This window comes from Motacilla alba, chromosome 9 (assembly GCF_015832195.1).
Source record: "Motacilla alba alba isolate MOTALB_02 chromosome 9, Motacilla_alba_V1.0_pri, whole genome shotgun sequence".
Taxonomy (NCBI): domain Eukaryota; kingdom Metazoa; phylum Chordata; class Aves; order Passeriformes; family Motacillidae; genus Motacilla; species Motacilla alba.
Genome location: NC_052024.1, coordinates 6,870,029 through 6,890,373, shown reverse-complemented (window position 1 = coordinate 6,890,373; position 20,345 = coordinate 6,870,029). Strand labels below are relative to the sequence as shown.

At 40.8% G+C, this 20,345-nt stretch overlaps 1 protein-coding gene across 2 annotated transcripts in view; it reads left to right on the top strand.

Annotated features, from left to right (window-relative positions):
* The window catches only part of SPSB4 (splA/ryanodine receptor domain and SOCS box containing 4), an 80,860-nt gene that overhangs the window by 21,148 nt on the left and 39,367 nt on the right, over positions 1 to 20,345 (top strand). For both annotated transcript variants that reach the window (XM_038145690.1, XM_038145689.1), the window contains exon 2: positions 1,638 to 2,494. In XM_038145690.1, the coding sequence (XP_038001618.1) occupies positions 1,801 to 2,494 (694 nt within the window). In that variant the 5' untranslated portion in view covers positions 1,638 to 1,800. The remainder of the gene's footprint in view (positions 1 to 1,637; positions 2,495 to 20,345) is intronic.

Below are 20,345 nucleotides of genomic sequence, written 5' to 3'. Positions count from 1 at the left end.
TCCTGTAATAACTGAACTGTGATGTGGTTTTGGAAAATCACCTTTGTACTTCTTTTTTTCTGTTTTTTTTTTTTTTTTAATTTTTTTTAAGAAGACTAGATGTGGTTTAATTCCTGTATTTAATACATGCAGAAAATACTTTACTTTTGCTTTTGGAAATAATAAGAGGACTTCATTCACTTCTCAAACTTGGTTGGATGGTAAATTTTATAGGGGTTTTTTCTTGAACTTCTTTTTGTTCCCTTTTATTGCACACACATGTTTCTTAGCTTCTTTCAGAAATTATCTTTGGAATGGGACTGTGTGTTTGGAGTAGAAGTTCTTTAAAAGGGAGAACATCAGCTTGACTTACCAAGTGAAATATTGCAGGATGTTTTTTGCAAGAAAATTTCTGCCCATCTGCTGTTTGGTATTTTATGACAGGCAACTGTCACTTGGGCTCTTCAGCCTCTTGAGAGTGTGGAGATTTTTTGCTTCTTGAAGCACATCATCATTCTGTCAATAAATAAACAGAGTGGGTCTACTCTGCTATATTTGAACATTCCTGGATTTGGCACTGATTTTGCTAGAGGATAGAAGTATGTCTGCTGCTGCAGATACTCTGTGTGATCCCATGTCAATCATGTATTTGAGTTTATAGGACTGCCTTCATTTCTACTCCTCTAGTACTTTTAGAGGTTCTTGATTTATCTCTACACTATACCTGAACTCTGAAATGTGAACAAATCTAACTTATCCAGGCTGCAGAGAAGCTTTTCCTGGTGCTTTTTTGCCCTGTTTGTCTGTGGAAGCAGAGAAATAATACATTTCAAAATCATGTATTCCCCATAATGTGTCTTACTGTGTTCTGGGTCAGCTGAATCCTGAAATACAGGAACTGTGGATTAGCCTGCTGTCCATTAGCATTAGGAACATTCCCTATTGCGGTAGCTGCCCATTAGAAATGTTTGCCAAACTGAAACAGCCCTTCTTCGTTTGTCTTTCCATGGCTTCTTTTCCTACAGCCTTCCTTTTTTTTCCTTTTAGCTCCTTTATTAAAAAAAAAAACAAAACAAAAACCTCAAAATCTGGATGAATTTTTGATGTTTTTCTCCTTTTATTTAAACTCAGGGTAAATTAAAAAGAAACATTTAAATTTTGCTGCTATTTGCTGTTGGCTGCATTTGTTCTAATAAGGGCAGAGAAGCTGAAGTCGCTGTCACCAGGGCCCAGGACAGAGCATGTCTGGAAATAAAAGATTCTGACCTAGTGTGTGTGTGAGAGACTGAACCAAAAGCACAAGTGAAAGTGAAGCTACCACAGCACATAAAGTTTGTCACTGTTGTTGGGGAACAGCATCTGCCTGCTTCGGGCCCGCTGTGAACTTGACCAGACAGAATAGGTGGAAGGGCAGAAGGTGAGGAATGTCTGCATCCTATCATGAATTGGAGGAAATGACTGTCTGCGCTCTGTGCGCTGGTGGGCTCCGCATCCTGCTGGCAGCCTGGCTAGCACTGCAGGACACTGCACAAGCAGGAGTGAATTTAGCTCTGGTGTTTAAAATAGCTCCTGAGGACAAGAAGAAGCGCTTCAAAAATATGCTATGGGTTTCCTATTGGCTTTCTTAAACTAACTGGAAACTTTCTGCTTTCTTTCAGGAGCATTTTTTACTCTGAAAACATTGCTGCTAAAAAACTCCAAACAGGAGGACTAAATCCGCTCAGCTTGTCAGGTCACTGGCTCAGTGTAACGGTGCTTCCATGAGGTGACATTGGGCCAAAGTCAACTTTTCTTTCTCCTTTGTAAACCTGCAGCCAAGCAATGGGCCAGAAAATCTCAGGGAGCATAAAGTCTGTGGATGTGAGGGAGCCCCCTTATAGACCCGTGAAACGAGAGCTGAGAGGCCCGGATTTCTGCAAGCCCGCGCGCCTGGACATGCTGTTGGATATGCCCCCTGCCAAGCTGGAGGTCCAGTACAAACACGCTTGGAATAACGAAGATCGCTCGTTAAATATATTTGTTAAGGAGGATGATAAACTGACTTTTCACAGACACCCTGTGGCCCAAAGCACAGATTGCATCCGGGGCAAGGTGGGCTACACGCGGGGCCTGCACGTGTGGCAGATCCACTGGCCCACGAGGCAGCGGGGGACTCACGCCGTGGTGGGCGTCTCCACGGCCGACGCGCCGCTGCACTCGGTGGGATACACGTCCTTGGTTGGTAGCAACAATGAATCCTGGGGCTGGGATCTGGGGCGCAACAAACTCTACCACAACTGTAAAAACCAGCCCGGGGTCACGTACCCCGTCTTTTTGGAACCAGATGAGTCTTTTGTACTCCCAGACTCCTTACTGGTGGTTTTGGATATGGATGAAGGGACGCTTAGCTTCATGGTCGATGGACAATATCTTGGAGTGGCCTTCAGAGGACTAAAAGGGAAAAAACTTTACCCCATAGTCAGTGCAGTTTGGGGGCACTGTGAAATTACAATGAGATACATCAACGGACTTGACCGTAAGTGTTAATGTGTTTGTTCGTTACCCTCTTGATTTTTTTTTTCATGTAGGGGTTTTTCTTTCTCCTTTTGCTGTGGACAGTGTGCTGGGGGGAGCAGACTGTTCAGCTGTGAGGAGACTGCACCCCGTATTTACTGCCCACAATGAATATATCTCTGTGTTCTGTAATGATGGTATGGATTGTGTCAAAATACCTTCCTTTTTGACAGGCAGAGTGGCAAGAATTCAGAGTGGCAAGAATATGTCCAAAGAAACCAAACAGGCTGAGAAAAAGATATTGAGAAACTTCCTGGGTATATTTAACAGTAAAACTCTTGTTTACTGGAGGATATGTTTTAAATCTGTGGTTTCCAAATAGGATTTGTGGATCCAGTAAGAATTTCCTGTAGTAGTGGAAACTCTTACTTGGTGTGCATAAACATATTTGAAGACTGGCCAGACAACTTTCTTTCTGTAGTTGCCTTCTCAGGACCCTCAGAAGCAGCTGTGGATCCCCAAGAATCTGGAAACTCGGGTCAAATACTGCTTTCAGCAGTTTTTCTGAAAGAGAGCTGTGTTCAGTTCATTTCAGAAGGTAGTCTCTCTGGGTATTGTCCAGAAGTCCAGGTTTTTGGATAAGCATGAGCTGTTTCTGATCTAACAGGGCAATATCTAATGAAGTTGTTAGGTAACAAGGAGAAGCATGTTGCTGCTGTTACTCCCAAGCAGTGGCCCGGCAGAAGTGGGTCCTGTCCAGTTCTCCATGCACAGGAATGTGTGGGCTCTGCCAGGTCTGTGCCCAGTTCACACACAGGAGCATGTACTGCCTCAGAACTGCCTCAACCGAGCTAACTCGCGCTCAGAGTGAGCAGGCTACTGGCCCACAAAAACAGGAGCCAGAATTTCTGGCTGGATGATCTTTAGTCCACCTATTCCTTTAGGGTAGGTAAATTCAAAGAATATACTTGGAATAATACTTCTCTTTCCTTTGGGGATGTAACTAGAGATGTTAAAAGCAGGGGATCTGTGGCAAGGCAGTGCTCAGTAGCTGCTGATAAGAACCCAAGGACCCGTGCTGGTGAGGGCCAGATCCTGCAAGAAGGGATGCTACTCACTGTCAGCTTCTCAGCTGCTGGAAGCTGAGGAATAAAAGAATGGACAAGGTAGCAAGTGGAACTTGGTTCTGGTTTAAAACTGTAATATCTGAGGTGTAGTTGGAGCTACAAATATAAATATATAGGAAAAGAGAGATGACTGGGCAACATTTTCATGTTATTTTGGGCTCTTCAAATGGAACATGGTCTTTCAAGAAGGCAGTAAGAGTGAGTGTTCAACACTTGCCTTTTAATTAGTAATTTCTAAAAGAATTTACTATCCTTTTCCATTAGGATGGATTGCTCTAAATTTTATTTCCTGTCGAAAATTAATTCTCTGCTCATTAACCTTAAATCTGCTATACCAAGTAGAAACAAAATTAAATAGTTTGACCCTACTTAAGATTACCTTTTCTAAACATCTGTAATAAGCTCTAGGGGAAAGGCTTTTTATCCACAGAAGCCCTGCAGGTTTTACAGCTGGATGCTAAATGGCAGCTTCCCAGGTGCTTTCATACAGGGGAATATCCAAGGATCTCAAGTATTTTGCAACTACTCGGTCATTGCAGAATGATGTGCTGACAGTCTTTTTCTTGGATAGTGGGGGAGAGAGACTTTTGCAAACTGAGTATTTGTTTGCGAAAGCAGTTTTTATAATACTGTAATATCTGCCAAACTAAGCAAAGTACAGCTCAGCTTGGTCCATCACGTCCACACAAGGAATTGTTCTGCATTCCTTTTGTAGCATTCACAGGGCTGCTCCAGGGAGCTCTAGGAAGATGAAAACACAGGAGGAGGATGTGAACGAGTTTGGTAGAAATTATAAAATAAAAGGGACTAAGTGGAGAAGGATAGCTGTGGTCTGTGAGATGGCAGAGAGAAAAATTCCCATCTGGTTTCTCATGGGATAATTCTGCTGGAAGAGGCAGGATAGCTTCCTAAACTATCCCTGACAAAGTCAGTCGCTATTTTTTTTAAATGGATGAACCCGTGGATAAAAGTTGACTTGTGAACCAAACTTTTATGTAGGCCTGAGTGTTAATCTGATCATGTGAAGAGGAAGTTTAAAGCCACTTCCCTGTCGGGCAGTTTGACATCCTGGAATCACATCATTTGTTATCACATATTCACTGATCCATTACTGTCCTGAAACAAAAACGGCATTCAAGAAACCAAATGAGCTTGTTTAGCTCCAGGGCAAACATTGTCTCTTTTCCACTAAAGGTGTTTCTATCCAGTCAGCCCTTGTGCAACAGTACAAGTTTGGCTCTGGCAAACTCTCCATGTTTGCTCTCATTGCACTTTTGATTGCAGGTTTTTCTAATTGCTTGTTCTTGTGAAAGTCAGAGCAGGTACTGAAGAACAGTTGTGTTCACAAATTTAAATACATTTGAACATATACGTATGTGGGGAGTTGTTACTGTTTGATTCCTCTCAAACATTACCAGTTAGCTCTTCTTTTTCTCGCTTTTCCCCCCCTTAATCTTTTCCCCCATTATTCCCTGGAACTATTTCCCGCTCCTGAGCGTAGCTTTTGGTAGATCTGCTCATAGTAACTTAGCTGGTCTCGAAGCTGCTGTCAAACAGTGCCTGGTAACTTTCTATTCAGTGATTGATTGCTGCCATTCAGAATGCAAACCACAGCTTGGGATGGTTGTTTGTGTGGAGTCCTGCAGGGCAAACGGAGACCTCCACGGCAGGGATTTCTACAGTTTTCAATACTTGCTGCTTAAATTGAAGACCTCTGAATACTTTAAAGGCCCCTGTATTTCAGTTGCTTGGCAGAGAGTGAAAGGCTTGCAGGAATGGAAGAGTGAAAGGCTCAGATGATGGCTTTCATGCAGCTGCAATGAACTTAAACATACATCACAGATGATGGAGACTTCCAAGTGTGTTAATTACTGCAGAGATGGCAGATTCACAGGAGGATAAGGCTGCAGGTCAAAGATCAAGGACCTGTGTGCCCTCTGGACTCTGGATATTGCTCCTAGAATAATGCTGTAATTAAAATCAGTTGTACTTCTGCCAGCTGCATCTGATACCCACAGGATTCTGTTTCAGAAACTACCCTGAACATCACATGATGATGATGATCTGTGACTTTATGCAAGACATTTTTTCCCTTTTTTTTTTCCTGAGAAACTTGGAGTTGCAAATGTTTTCAGGGTTTGGGAGGAAAGGCAGAGGGACAGGACGGAGAGTGCTCGTAGTAGGTACATTGACTTCTTCCCAGCACAAACTCCTTTGATCAAATGCTATCAGTACCTACCACACTGATGTTTGCCCAGTTCCTAAGCTGGACAGAAGACAGAATTTTACATCAGTCTTCTGACTTACTGCCTATTGCAATAATTAGGAACCTCAAATAACATAAAAACAGTAGATGTTACTTTCCAGATCAGGGTATGCGCTTGTTTACAGAAAGCTGGTCTATTTATATCTGGTGTCTGATGAGGAGTCCTGGAGACTATTTATAGACTGGAACAGAGAAATAGCAAAACACTTCTGTGTAAATGTACATTGCAGATCATGACTGATCCATTAGTGTTTAAACAAAGCATTGGGAGGACAATCAATATAACAATGCTAAGATGGGAAACTTGGACATTGAGTAGGTAAACTGAACTCCTTGCAGTTCTTGCACTAAACCTCCCACAGTCCTTACTCGATTCTGAAAATAACTGTTGAGCTCAGGAAGCTGGAAGCATTTGTCTCAGAAGAGAGGACTTTACTTACAAGTATAATTTATGGAAAACTTTTGTCTGCACCTATTTGTATTCGTTCTTGCAGGATCTGGTCTTCACCAGCACGGGTACTTGGGCTCTGTCAGCAGCTACTGAGCACTGCCATGCCACAGATCCCCTGCTTTTAACATCTCTAGTTACATCCCCAAAGGAAAGAGAAGTATTATTCCAAGTATATTCTTTGAATTTACCTACTCTGGACTAAAGATCATCCAGCCAGAAATTCTGGCTCCTGTTTTTGTGGGCCAGTAGCCTGCTCACTCTGAGTGCAAGTTGGCTCGGTTGAGGCAGTTCTGAGGCAGTACATGCTCCTGTGTGTGAACTGGGCCCAGGAACAGTAGATCATATTGCTGCATCCTGGGTTGCCTGGGGAAAGGGTGATGGTCCCTGTGGCTCCTGCCTCTCTTGGCTGCTGGAGCACTTGCAGCTCCAGGGAGGAGCTGGGGGTTGTTCTGTATGGAGAGAGGGGGCTCAGTGCACATCCTCTCTGCTTGCTGATACAGCTGCTGAAGTTCTGGCATGTGAGGTCTGTTCACTTCTTTTGCTCTCAGCTGTGCAAAGATCACAGTGCAACACCTGAAATTCTTTCAGAACCGAGGCTCTGTGTGTTTAGCATTTTGAATTAAAGGTGATCCTTCTAAGCAAAAAGACCAATTTTGGAGCTATGCACAACTTCTTTCCTACTATTCTCAGTTTATTTTAATTCACATTGGTCTGTGTCTAACATACCATGATTGCTAGTTATAAACATACACTCTTCTCCTTGGAGGTGTTTTTGCCATAAAGAAATCTAAGTCAAAATTGTGAGATTATTAACTGCCAGGAGAAATCCATAATCTCTCATGAGACTCTGGGTTTTCCCCCTTAATGGGTTTCAATTAAAATTTCCTAAAGAGTTTGGTTATTTGTTTATCTAAACTTGTTTTATGCTATTTATATAATACAAGACTCTGGAGGCTGCAATGGAAATAACATACTCTGAAAATCCAGTATTGCTAAACCTTAGAAAGCCTTTTCCCTACAGACATGCAGTCTGAGGATGTAGCAGCAGCAATTAAACAGCCAGTGTTGTGAATAAGCAATCTTACACTTTTGAGATGCTTGAATAGGAAACAGCATTTTCAGTGCCTGCTTCAGGAGTCAGATAGCTATTGTTAGGGGGTTTTTGTCTTCTTCTAAATGCACTCCCTTTCCCTGGATTAAGTGAATTTTTTTGTCCTTTTAATCCTAATTTGTTGACACTTCCTAATTAATTCTCAGCCTTTTCCCAGCAGGTTGAAACCACTGTATTGTCCCTAGAATATGCCATTCAGCTAAGTGGCTTTTCACCCCAGCCACCCCCTACCCCTTCTTGGTGGTCTCTGCATTGCATGTCTCTCCCAGATATTCTTCATTTATTCACTCCTCATTTCTTTCTTTCCTTCCCCGGCTGAGTTTCTCTTCTGTTGTCACACTAAGCAATAATAAACTCTTACCTACCTTGTTGTTCTGTTTTTTCCTTGTCCCCAACATCAGGTTGTGCATTTTTGTTACTGATAACTGTAGAAGATCAGGTGCAGTGTCACCCTTCCAGAGTAGGACATTTCAGATTTAAATATGTGACTTTAGCTGTAATGATGAATGGGGGTTGTTTTATATAAACTTTTTTTTTGTTAAGACCTGCAGTGACAAAACCTCCTCTGACAGTCTAAGGCACAGATCAGCTTTACAGTTAGCAAGTTTTTTGGTTTCATGGTTTGGGAATTATTTGTGGATTTGGTTTTTTTTTTCCTTGCAGTCTTGTCTAATTTGTTTACTAGCAAGGGATCCAGTTATCATTGGCCTAGCACATAAGAAGGTGCTGGGATATTTTCTTCAAGCTCTGTAGTTCCCAAGGCTAAGAACAGCCATCAGTAGTGCTCAGCTGGGCTGTGGATTCTTTGCATCCTGACATACCTAGTGTTTGTTCTTCCCTCTCTGGTTCATAAAAGTGCCATGGCAACTGCCAAATCTGCAGTTTTAAGGAAAAAATGCTTGATAATGTGTTCTGATCATGTTTCCCCTGATTTCCCATGTATCCTGTTTTTAAGAAATAAGAACCTTGAAGAGCAGTAACTACAACTCTCTTTGAAGTGAACAAGTTAGACTGTGAATATTGTACTTACTACACTAAAATAGCAACTTGATAGCCTTGCTTAATCCTTTTATGAATTTGCTTGAGCTGCAATGATGGAATTGCTAAGCAATGTGAATTAATTCTCACAGGTTAGTATTAGAAGTGGAAATTTGTAAAAGACTATTATTTTTGGATTTGGTCTATCTGTATTGCTTTTGGGAATTGTAGACTGTAAATCCAAGTTTCAGGGCAAACAGGGATGCTTCTGTCATTGAGTGACATATTTCTTTTATTGCCAAAAATGCATGTGCTTTTTTAATTTTGGCTGTTTTCTGTTTCATACATGTTTCCTCATAAGTTATGTTTCTTCTTGAGATACTCCTTTGTCTCTCCAGCCATGGAAGTTTCTACCCTTCTGTGATTACAAGCTCTTTTTGCAGATGGCCTCTTTCTCCTAAATCCAGTATAGCTTCTCTACTAGAGAAGCAGTTAAACAACCTGATTTCTAGTTTGAGCTCACATAAAGTTCCACTCTAAAAAAAGAGTGTGTTTTTGCTCATGAGTTCCTATACCAGTCTTCATATTATGGCAAAATTCACATTTTTTTATGGTAAATTGACAGGCAATGGGCCTGAAAATGAGCATGTCCAGAGATGCTTCTATGCTCTGCAGGTGGTTCCACTGAAAGTAGTGGTTGTGCTCCCTGTGTACAGGAGAATAAAGCTGCCCTAGTTTTATTCACACGCTGTGTGAAAATAGTGCTGAGGCTGTGAAGTACGTGAAAGCTGGCAAACAGCAGAATGGGATTTGTTTTTTGCTGCTGTAATTCTGAGCTGGGCAGCCACTTTCCCACTTTCACTCTGCTAAAAGGTGGTAGGTTCAGCTGCAAGTCATCCTTTTGTACTCACTTTTTCCTCAACTCTTTTCTCCCCAGCCCTTTGTGTGTCCATGAGTTGGTGTATTCTGTATTTCCCCAGATAGCCAGTGTGGAAACCCCAGAGCATGACAGTCCCTGTGTTCTCAGGTTCAGGTTTGTGTTGCCCTTTGAAGATAAGAGCAGAAAAGCCTTGCTAGCAGGACAGCACTGGATCAAAGCTCCCCCTCATCTGCTTTGATTTGGCAATATACCTTCAGTCTTTCACTTTAAACTGTTTGGGTTGGGGCTGATGATCAAATCTGTCTTCCAGTTTGTTATCAAACCTGATTTTTGCTGAAAACCCTCCAATGCTACAAGTGTGAGATGGGACATTTCAGTCTTCAGTGCTGGAGCTCACTCAGGGTTGAGGTAGAGGAGATGCTAGAAGTTATTGACAGAATTGAACTTAATGTACAAGTACTGAGAGGATGTTTTCAGTTGATTAAATGTTAATTGGTGAGGAAATACAGAAGATAAAATGATGACACTACAAAGAGAACTTCTGTTGGTAATTTCCTGTGTAAGCTCAGAGTAGTAAGTCAAAACTATACCTGTATTTTCCATGGTCATGCTTAAGACAACACATTTCATTTTCTTGTATGTGTCAAATTCTTATCATGGATAGCAATATAAAAGTATATCCCTGCCTTCTGTGAACATTTCTTTCTGAAAGCAATGAACTTCCAGACATGGGATGTCTTGGGGCTGGGTTGGCTTCCCCTTTCCCTTCCCTTTTTTTTTTTTTTTTTTTTGAGAAGGTTCATATTTATGTTTCTACCAATTTCTTATCACTGGTTGGCCACAAAAATTGCATTATTCCAGAGAAGTGATTTGTATTAAACCAAAATGTATTGTAAGCAAAGTAGGTAACAATAAAAAATTGTAACTTCTGTTTGACAGTTATATTTCTGACAATAGACACTTTAATTTTTACAGGATGCTGGTCCCCCCATTGGAAATGGGAATTCTGTTTCTGCCTGTGTTGGTTCGGACATGACATTTAAAGACATGGTGCTTCTGTTTTTCAGTGAAAAGTTAGTGATATTCTTGTGTGTGCCACATACCTGCATTTCTATTCACTGTGTAACTGAACAGGCCAAAAAGCTTTGAGACAGCACCTTGAAGCTAAAAGAATCTACTTCCTCCTTCCTCTGGTTTTAGCAAGTTTGACAGCTACAGTTTCTCTGAGCAAGACAAAGTGATACATTTCTTTTAGATCCTTCTGTGTTCCGTCATTTCTTGTAGTGTTTACCTTTCATGCATTCTCTTAAGCATGAGCCTGTAATTGCTCCCAAAAATATATTTTTCTGTCCATCAAAACAAAACAGAATGTGGGGTTTTACCAATGCCCTGTTCACTTTTTCAAAACTGAAATGCTTTATGCTTCTGAAAACTCCTAATTTTCAAGTGATTTATATTATGTAAAATATAATATTTTGAAGATACTTTAAAAAATGTCTTTATGAAAGGGAAAATAATTTTAAAGGCTGAGGAGTTTGTTTTGTTTAGTACCTGGAGCTCAAACAACCACAGCCAGGCAGTGTGTTTGGGGTTTGTGTATTGTCAGTGACTGCTTCTCTTCCAGCCTTGCTTTTTGAGCTTTTCTATTCTTTGCAGCATTAACTGCCACTCTGATGAATTACCTCATGCACTTAAAATTTTTGTTATGTTTTGACACTGGTGATGTCAAAGGCTCCCACTTCTCATGAAACAAGTGATGTTGGGGTTAAGTGACTTGGGTTAGGTTGGTGTGGAATGTGTGCCTTGGCTCCAGAAGAAATACCATTTAATTTCTTGGTTCATACTGAGTTTCACTGCACTGGAAGGCCTCCTCATTCACGTGTGTGGACTCACTCTATCTTTGTTGTTTTAACTACAGCAGTTGCTTTAATGTGCTGTGTTGTAGCCCTGACTCCAGCCCTGCTGCATGCGTGCTTGCCATATGTGTAAACAATTTGCTGATTTTAGTGGTATGACCTGCTGGCCTCTGCCTGTATAAACAAATGGAGGCCAAAGTTCAGAGAGATCAGAGGGGAAACTTTAAACATCCTGCAAAATCTGCAGTCCATTAAGTGCACGTTAGTATTTGGTTACAGCCAATCCTTTTGTACTTCTGAGTAATTTGTTCGTGGCATGTTTGGGAAAGGAGGGATGGCTTCACCTGGGGCTTGGGCTTGCACTCAGAAACCAGCTTCAGTGTTATTTTCTTAATTTGGGGAAGGGAATGCTCTCACAGGTGCTTCACTTTTCATTTAGATTGAGATTTGAAAGTTAGAGTTGTGGGGACATTGGCCAGAGGGCTGTAGTGTGCGGAGAATGAATGATATGAGAGACCTGTGGCACACAAGCCACAGAATGAAATGTGTGGCAAAGAAGGTGAAAGCAAGGAGGAAAGTGAGAAGTGCCAGCAAAATCTAGAAAGATGTACTTGAAAGAGCAAATGTGAAGAAGGCACTAGTGCTGTCAGAGGTTCTCTCCTAGAGGAGAAGGCAGATAAGTCTGGAAAGAGGGTTAAAAAAAATGGTGCTGAGATTTTGACAGGAAATAAGCCTTGATGTAGTAAGCCAAGTAGCACATGGAAAAGAAAGGTCAGAACTGTCCAAGCTCCTGAATGGCCAGACACCCCTCCTGTACTTTCTTTACTTTCATCACCATTTTTTCTGGCAGGAGCTCTGAGTCCAACCCTCAGCTGTCTGATGTTAAGCACAGCCATGCTGGGCTTTCCTGGACACTCCTTGTTGCTGCTTGTTACTTTTTGTAAAGTAGGCTAAGAGCCTGTATAAGCCAAAGAAACTGACACAGGGACTAACACATTCCCTGTGTTTTTAGTTTGAGCTTTGCAGGAATCACTGTGATGCTATTGGCATCTCCCAGGATTTTTTATCGTTCTTGACTTTACAACTGGAGTTTTCAATTTGAGTAGAAATGAGTGAACTGTTAATATTTCTGGATCTGAGAGGCTAAATTAACACTGCATATTTTTGAGTGACATATTCTTAATTTCTGATGGACTTTTATAAGTTTTTAAATGGTTTTTTTCTCCCAGTTTTCTGAACTTATTGCAAATTTAAATCTGTTACTTCTGCATTACAGGTCTTGTGTCCTCTAAAATAATTTGCTAAACTTCCAGGTTTAGCTGATCATCATGAAGATGTTCAAGGCATTTTGTAATTGCATTTCAAGAATAAAGCAGAAACTAAATCATCTGTGATGCAAATGTTTTCAGAATCCTGCATGCAACTTGATGTACTTGAAACACTGGAGTTCCAGCCTTTCAGCATCATCCCCAGCAGCATTTCTGATACAGAACTCTGATAGCATCTCTGAAATGCAACTCTGTTAACTGGGCAGCATCTGTATGCAAGCAGCAGCTTCCTGAGAATGTGATTTTTTTTTTTCCCCCCCTAAATCACTTATGCAGAGGAAGTTCCAGACTTCCTCTGGCCCATTTTTTCCAAACACCTTTAATACATAATGCATACATCAGCTATAATCTTATAATGTTCATGAAAATAAGTTTGTCTTTAAAACAGAACAGAGCAGTAACAAAGCAGAATGGTTTGGACTTGGTACCAAGGGGGTGATGCTTTCAGCAGCTTCCCTGGCCACAGGGCAGCAGTTCTGTACTTTTGTGGCTCTTGATGTCTCAGCTCCTGGCTGGGTTGCATGTGAGGTGCTGCACACAGGAGCAGTTAGTGGTGACAGCTCTGCAGAGAAGGAGCTGCAGGAGGAATTGGCCAGGAATTGACTGCTACAGTTTGGGGAGGGGTGTCTGGCAGTTTGGCTGCTGTCAGAGGTTCTCTCCTAGAGGGGGAAGCAGACCCTTGGTCTGTGCTGCTCTGGAGCAAGAGGAGCCATTACACTGTGCTGGTGGATGGGTTTCTCAGCAGCCCATAGCAAAGTCCTGCTCAGCAATTGCCACAGCTCCAAGGAACTTCTCATCAGTTGGAACCACCATCTGCTTTCTCTTCCCCAGATTATTCTGCTGATAGAAACTTCCTTAAAATGGCAATTTACCAAGAAATGTTTTGTGTATGAAATGTGAACATCAAATCTAAGGGTCACTTTTACCATGGTACACTAAATCTCTTATTTCCCATGACTGTGAATCACTGTAATTTCAGTTTAACAGCAATTTACTCTAAGTTACTTGTTTGCTTTATAAAACATCTTAACAAATTGTTTCAGTAGGCATGTTATGTTAAATAGGAAAAAGGTCTGCTTTCCTAGGTAGAAAATAACAAACCATTTTGTAGAATTATTTGTTTTCCCATCCCTGACCATTCCTAGCAATAACAAATGGCATTGTTTGCTATTTTCCCCTGCTGTATGTTTATCTGCCCTTATAAGCAGGATAAGCTGTAGACCCAAAACCCTCTCAATTTTAGCATCTTCTTGTTTTGATCTCAGTACACAATTGCCTTTGCAGTGGTGATTTTAAAAAAAGAGATTAGGCTTTTAAACTAGACCTTTTGGCTAACTCTGCAGTATTAGTTTATGAAGTAATGCATTAAAGGAGGTGTTTGGTAGTAGCTGCTCTTGGAGCAGGTGAAAATGAAAATCCAGTGTTCTCTCTGCTTGGGACGTTGCTCAGTACTACAAAAAGAAGAAAGCCACATTTATATAACCAATACAAGAACACACATTAAGTGTAAAAAACCTTTGTTTTTCAGGCTTTTAGGATTAAGATTTTGAGCCAAAAAGGCAGATGGTAAATCCATTTCCCAATGCTAATCTGACAGTAATGTTTTGATCCTCTGTGGAGCTCAGTAATGCTGTGTGCTCCTCTGAAATCCGCTGCTGGGAAATGGTATCTCCTTGTGCAAGAAAGTCTTCTCTGCTTTAGCTGGAGATAGAGGAATGTCTCCTTTTAGTGAGCAGGTGAGCAATACTGTTTCTCTGCAGGAAGTATGATGACAAATTTTTTCAGGAGCTGGGGAAGAAGAGTGCTTTGGTGTCCTCCTTTGAGTGTACAGCTGTAAGCTGTCTTTTACTCATTCTTTCCTTTTTTTAATCTGCAAATGATACTGTCTCTATTTGCACAGATTTGAAAAATGGGCTCTGATCAGCTGATTCTGCCAGCTGTTTTGCAAAAACAGTATTTTAAAATAGTCTTTTGAGCTAAAATGTGAAAAATGACCTTTGAAGAAATTGGGGTAAACCAAGTAAGTTACACAAATGCAGTGGTGCAAAACTGTTAGATGTGTCTTGAACACAACTAGATTTTACTTGATCCCCTGAATAAACTCTAAAATTCTTGCATTTTTAAAAAAATAACTATTTTGTTTGACTGTCAAGAGGTCACCAGTTTTGTTTAAAGTGGAAGATCATGACAAAGCTGATTCAATTGCAGAGCACTCCTTTAACCTTGCAGAATAAGGAGGAGCCAAAGAGATGGATTTCTAGGTGATAGATGGGGGAGGTACTCAGTAAAGGCCCTTCTGAATCTTCTTGCTGCCACTGCTTTGAAAGACCTGTTCTTCTGTTTATCTGTCCAAGTCAGTTGCAGTCACAGGAGTTTTTAGGGGGCTCTTTGGTTTTGTTTGACAATTCTTACTCTGTTCTACCTCGATTGCAGTAAATGGGTAAGCAAAGGGAGCCCTTTCACAGAAGGGCTGATGTTCTGTGTTACACAACACGTCCAAAGAATGAAGTGTTCTGGATTAAGCAGGATTATATCTGTAATTTTTCAGATCTTTATCTGGATTTTTTAAGGCAGTAACTTCCACATTTGGCCACATTATAATTTTACAAACAAGCTTCTGCAGACAGAGCCAAACTGTCTGTGTCCCGGATGGGCCATCCAAGGTGAATGGTACATGTATTTCAGAGATATATATGTGTGTGTGTGTGTGTGTGTGTGTGTGTGTGTGTATGCAGTTCTTATCCATTTTAGGGCCTTTCTTCAAATTCTCATAGAACACATTCAGCTATTTTTGGAAAAGTGAAACCAAATCCTTTATTAAACACATGATTGTGTGGTGCAGACAGCAGTCTCCAAAGATGTTACTGCTCTTTTTGCCAGGTAATTGTAGCAGGGAATTCGGTCCCTCCTGGGGCACTTCTGCCAGTCGTTTCCTGCCTCAAAGGGAAAAACAAGGAGCAGTAAATGATTTCTGGTTTTAATTAGGCTGACAACGATTCTGCCCTGAAGTATGTTAGGAGAGACAGCCATTAAGTGTAGTGTCCCTGGAGGCGTTTCCTGCCCTGTCCGGGATTTGCTGGTGTGCAGCATCTCTTTTGGCTTTGTTTTGTGGTGACTCTGCATCCCTTTCTGGCCTTTTGTGTTCAGGCTACAACAGCCCTCACATCTCTCCTGTTGGCACTTCAGACTTACTTGGCATTGCTTTTGTATTTATCTAGATGTTCCAGTTGAGAAAACTCATATATTTTCAATTATCTAGTCCACATTATGTACAATAGAGTCCATTACAGAGGACACCTCATCTAGTTTGTTCTTCCATTGATCCACACTGGAGATCTAGTGTTCAGATAAAGATTAAGTTAAAAATCTAACAAGATTTTGGGCTTTTGGTATTAGAAACTGTAACAAAGGATAGTACAATTAGACAGGTGAATATATGTGATGATTATTTCATGGAAGGGAATGTAATGCTTTTTAGTTGTCTGAAGGTGGGAATGTGTGTGTGTAAGGGCAGTCCAATAGGTTTTGAAATTTCAGATACTTCAGAGAACCTGATGAAAGAATCCCTTCTGAAAAAGCTGTATTTTGGTGAAGTTGAGCACTTCTTTTGGGAACCTTCTGTAAAAACAGGCAAGAAGAGATGGAAGCAAATGGTCGGATTGTAAGTTGGGAGGAGCATATTAGCAGGTTCTCTGCTGGGATCTACTCTGCTCAGTAGAGTAACAGTGAATTGGAAAATGAAGTAATTTAGGCGCAATATTTTAAGGTAGATAAATCTAAACACAGGACTCTGAGCAGAGTCTTGTAATTAACTTGACAGTAAAAAAAGTAGATGAGGTTTGGTGATGTTACGTGCCCAGTACTGTGTAACAGGATGGGGTGAGGGGAACAAATCTCCTTCTGTGTGGTGTGTGAGGAGTTCTGTGCAGGATGAACTGTTGCCACCTGGAAGAGATCCTGGAGACACTGTGCATCATATGATGAAAATGTCACTAATGAGTGACCCACGGGGTGAATGTGATGTTGTGAACTGGGACAGAGCAGGGAACTGGTGATGTTGGTGTGGCCAGCTTGTGTCTTGATTACTGCGTGCTCTTGTCCATACCTGCCCTCTCCTACCCCTTCTCCCCAGATACTAAAATATGTAAATAAATACTAAACTAAACAGATACTAAAAATTAATAGTTTGAATAGGAAGAAATGCATGGCTTCTGCAAAAGGAAAGATTAAATAAACCAGGATCTGACCAATAGCTCACCTACATCTGTATCCAGTCCTCAACAGCAACAGTTACTAGCTGGCTAAGGGACAGTGTGGGAACTGGGTAAGGTTAGAGAGAGAGTGAGCCTTTATTTTGCTGATTCCTCTGAAGGTTCATTTCATCTGGGTGATTCCCTAGCCTGTAATCATCTGGGTTTCATACTTGACCAGATGGATATGTGTTTAGTAACCCTTAATAGTTACTTTCCTAAAAGCTCTGGTCTTCTTCTGTGGAGCTGTGTAAGCTTTTTGCATCCAGAGCACGTTGTGGCAGCTTACATATGTGTTATGTGACAAAACACCTCTCTTGATTTGTTTTGGCTTAACTCTTCAGCCTGAAAAATAACTGCAGAGAATATTAAAAAAAAGTCTGTGCATTCATAAATGGCACAGAAATCATTGACTGTGCAAGGTTCTGTGTCAAAATCTGATGATGGCGGTGTTCCAGCAAAATACCAGATGCCTTATTAAAAAAAATTAAAATTATACATTGAAAAAATCAGCCCAATAAATTATTGCACTGAGATTAAGTGAAAATCAAAAGTATAAATGGGCTTAAAAAGGAATGAAATATATTCTACTGATATTTGTTGGACATGCAGTTCAGTTACATCCTTCAGCACAGGAAATGTAATAAAACGAAAACCAAAAGAGTGCCAGGCAAGCTATCATAAAATTATCTGCTCATAAAAAAAAAGTTAAAATTTTATATGGTGCTTCCTCATATATTAAAATAAATACAAGATTTAGCTATATGGTTTTTGAAACACCAAAAGGTAACAGAAGGAAATCTGTGATATGCATGTTCTGTGATCTCTGACAGGAGAGACAGGATAATGTGATATTTAGTAAAATGTCAAGTATTTCTGAAGAGCACTAAAGCTGCTGCAGGAGTTGCAGCAGGGATTACAGGTTTGTCTGGTCATGTAAGGTGAATTTCATTTCCACTTCACCTCTATGAATAAGATGAAAATAAAATATGGAAATACTGCTGCTAGAATTATTTGATATTCTGTTTGTCACATGTGTTTTCTATTACCAAGTAAATGCTTAAAATAGTTCCAGGAGACTGAAAACAAGTTTTTGTCAGAGACAGTTTATAAAATAGTTTCAACCACTTAAAATGGAAGCAGCTTAAAATGGATTATTATAGGTAAGCCTAAAAACTGCCCTCAGTAAAGATGAGACCATGGCAGAATTCCTGCTGTTGCTTGGTAGTGAAGTTAATTCTTTTCTCTTGAGCTGAATATGGGCATCTGTTCATATTTAGGTGACCTTTAGACCTAAAAGGAAGCTGTGCATGTTGTTTGCAGGTATCCTTATGGCTACTCACCAGCTGTTCATTCAGAACTGGTCATCACAAACTCACTGTAAATGTAAAACCTCCCCTGGTGGGAGGGTGAAGAATGGATGCAGATCCTTTGCTTTCTCCCTCACTGCAGAAAGTAGAAACAGCCTCACCTGTGAAGAGGGAGAATATTCTGTTTAGAATTAAGTGTCTTATTAGGCTTGAGCTAAAAATCAGCTGTTAATTTAAACCCAGCACCACTGCTTCAGCACACCAGAGGAAGCAAATGCTGCTTTGGTGACTGACTAATTTTAGATTCACATCATTGAACACAACTTTATGAGAGTTCTGTTGGCACTGATCACATAACTGGTGCAGTGTCTGAAATAGGAGTTGTATTCAAAAAATGGGGGAAAACAGCTATTGCTAAAATTGGCTGATAGGTATCCTTGAAATGGCTTGCTTAAGGTGAGTTTTCTCTGACTTAGGGCAAATCTACCCTTTCTGGTCTGCTTGCACTGTGTGTGGATTGATTCCTTTTAGAGATGGTGTATTTAGATCATAAACATTTGGTGACTGACACCACTCTGCCCTGCTTTTCTGCATCCAGCTGGACACTCCTGTTCCGTGAGAGATCCTTGAAGCGTTGTTTGGCATGGGACAAAAGCTGCCTTTTGCCTCATGTCCTGGCAAGGCTGTCAGCCTAAGCCTTGGTGTAAATTGGCTTTCAGTGGGCTGGTGGTGGAACATCATTGCTCCTGAATCTGAGGGCAAGCAGTGAAGCATCAGAACACCCTTCTGGCAGTCAGTGAAGTTAGAGTGACTCTCTTTGTTGGAAATCCTCACCTCCACCAAAGCATTGCTAACAAATACCTCACTGAAATAGTGTCCCAGTGGAGGTGTCTATTAGCAGCACTTAGCTATCTAAAAAAGATGGATTTAAAAAAAAAAAAGTTTATTTTTAACTTCCCTCTTTTTTAACCTGAGAAGTTTATTGGAAAAGATATTGAGTTTTTAGGAAAATTAGTTATGGGTGCCTTGGATCCCTGAACCAGCTGGGAGTAGTTCATTTGCAGATTGACTTATCTGCCAGTAGCCTTAATCTATTTGACATCCATTGATCCAGTCTATTAAAGGAGGTCACTTTCTTGTCATTGCCTGAATTGGAGCTTAAGATTCCAAACTGCCCAACTTTGGCAAGGTCTTTCATTAGGTAAGGAAGTTTTCTCCCAGCTCAGAATGATACCACCAACCCCTGCCTTGTTTCTTCCAGGTTTTGTCCTTCAGTAGCACCAGATGTTCTGCAAGCTTATCCTTTCAGCAAACCGCCCGGGCCTGTTTATTGTCACACTGTTGCACTGCAGTGTTGGGAAGGTCAGCAGTTGACCTATTTAAAAAAAAAAAAATTATTTCAGAGGACGATAAAATGCCTGAAGTGACATGTGAAAGCAGTGTGCATTTTTAATGTTTAATTCTGTGAGAGAGAGTGAGTGAATGAGGGGATGTTTTGTTGTTGGCACCTAGTGATAAGTTGTTGAAATTAAAAAAAAAAAAATCTAACTGTGGGATTTAATTAATTTCGCAGGAGAACTTGCAGCAGCTTCTGCATGACAGTTTCAAACCACACCATTTGTTTTTTGGTTTTTTTTATTTTGTTGATTGCTTTAAATTGAGTTCTGTTTCAATTCCCTTTGTCTGGGGAGGTTGTGTTTTCCTGAGGTGGGAGTGCAGGGGGTCACTCCTCAGCTGCTGGGGTTGTGCTTCAGCACTAACATTTCTTTCAGAGCTGAATTTGTGTCCTTTTTAAGGAAGGTAACACACTTTGCTTAGGTAAGCTAAGGTAAGCTCTATAAGTACTGTATCTTTCCTACTTTTTTTTGTGTGTGACTCTAAATTGCTCTTTTTTTCCAAGTGTTATTTATTATGTCCTGTAACTTCACAGTGAGGTCTGTGCAATCCTCCTCTACACTCCTTGCTGCTGTTTTATTGAGTGAAAGTGACCTCTTCAAAGACAATAATGTAACAGTGCTGTGATGATGTCAGGGTTTTGAAACACTCCATGTTCTTTCTTGATGTTAAGGTCCTAATAAAGTGCCAAAAGTACCCAGGAAGGGAACTGATAACATGTTGTGGACATCACACAAAGGACTTGACTGTGAGAAACATTGCTTTCCTTTTAATGTTGATGTTTTGGGTTTATTGTCTGGGTGCAATTGAAAAAAATCATCATCTTCCTCATTGAAAAAAAAAAATCTCTTTCCCCCCCTCACCTCCCTCCCCAGCACTGTGTGTGCTTGGGGTCACTTTTGATGTTCTGTTCATAGTTTG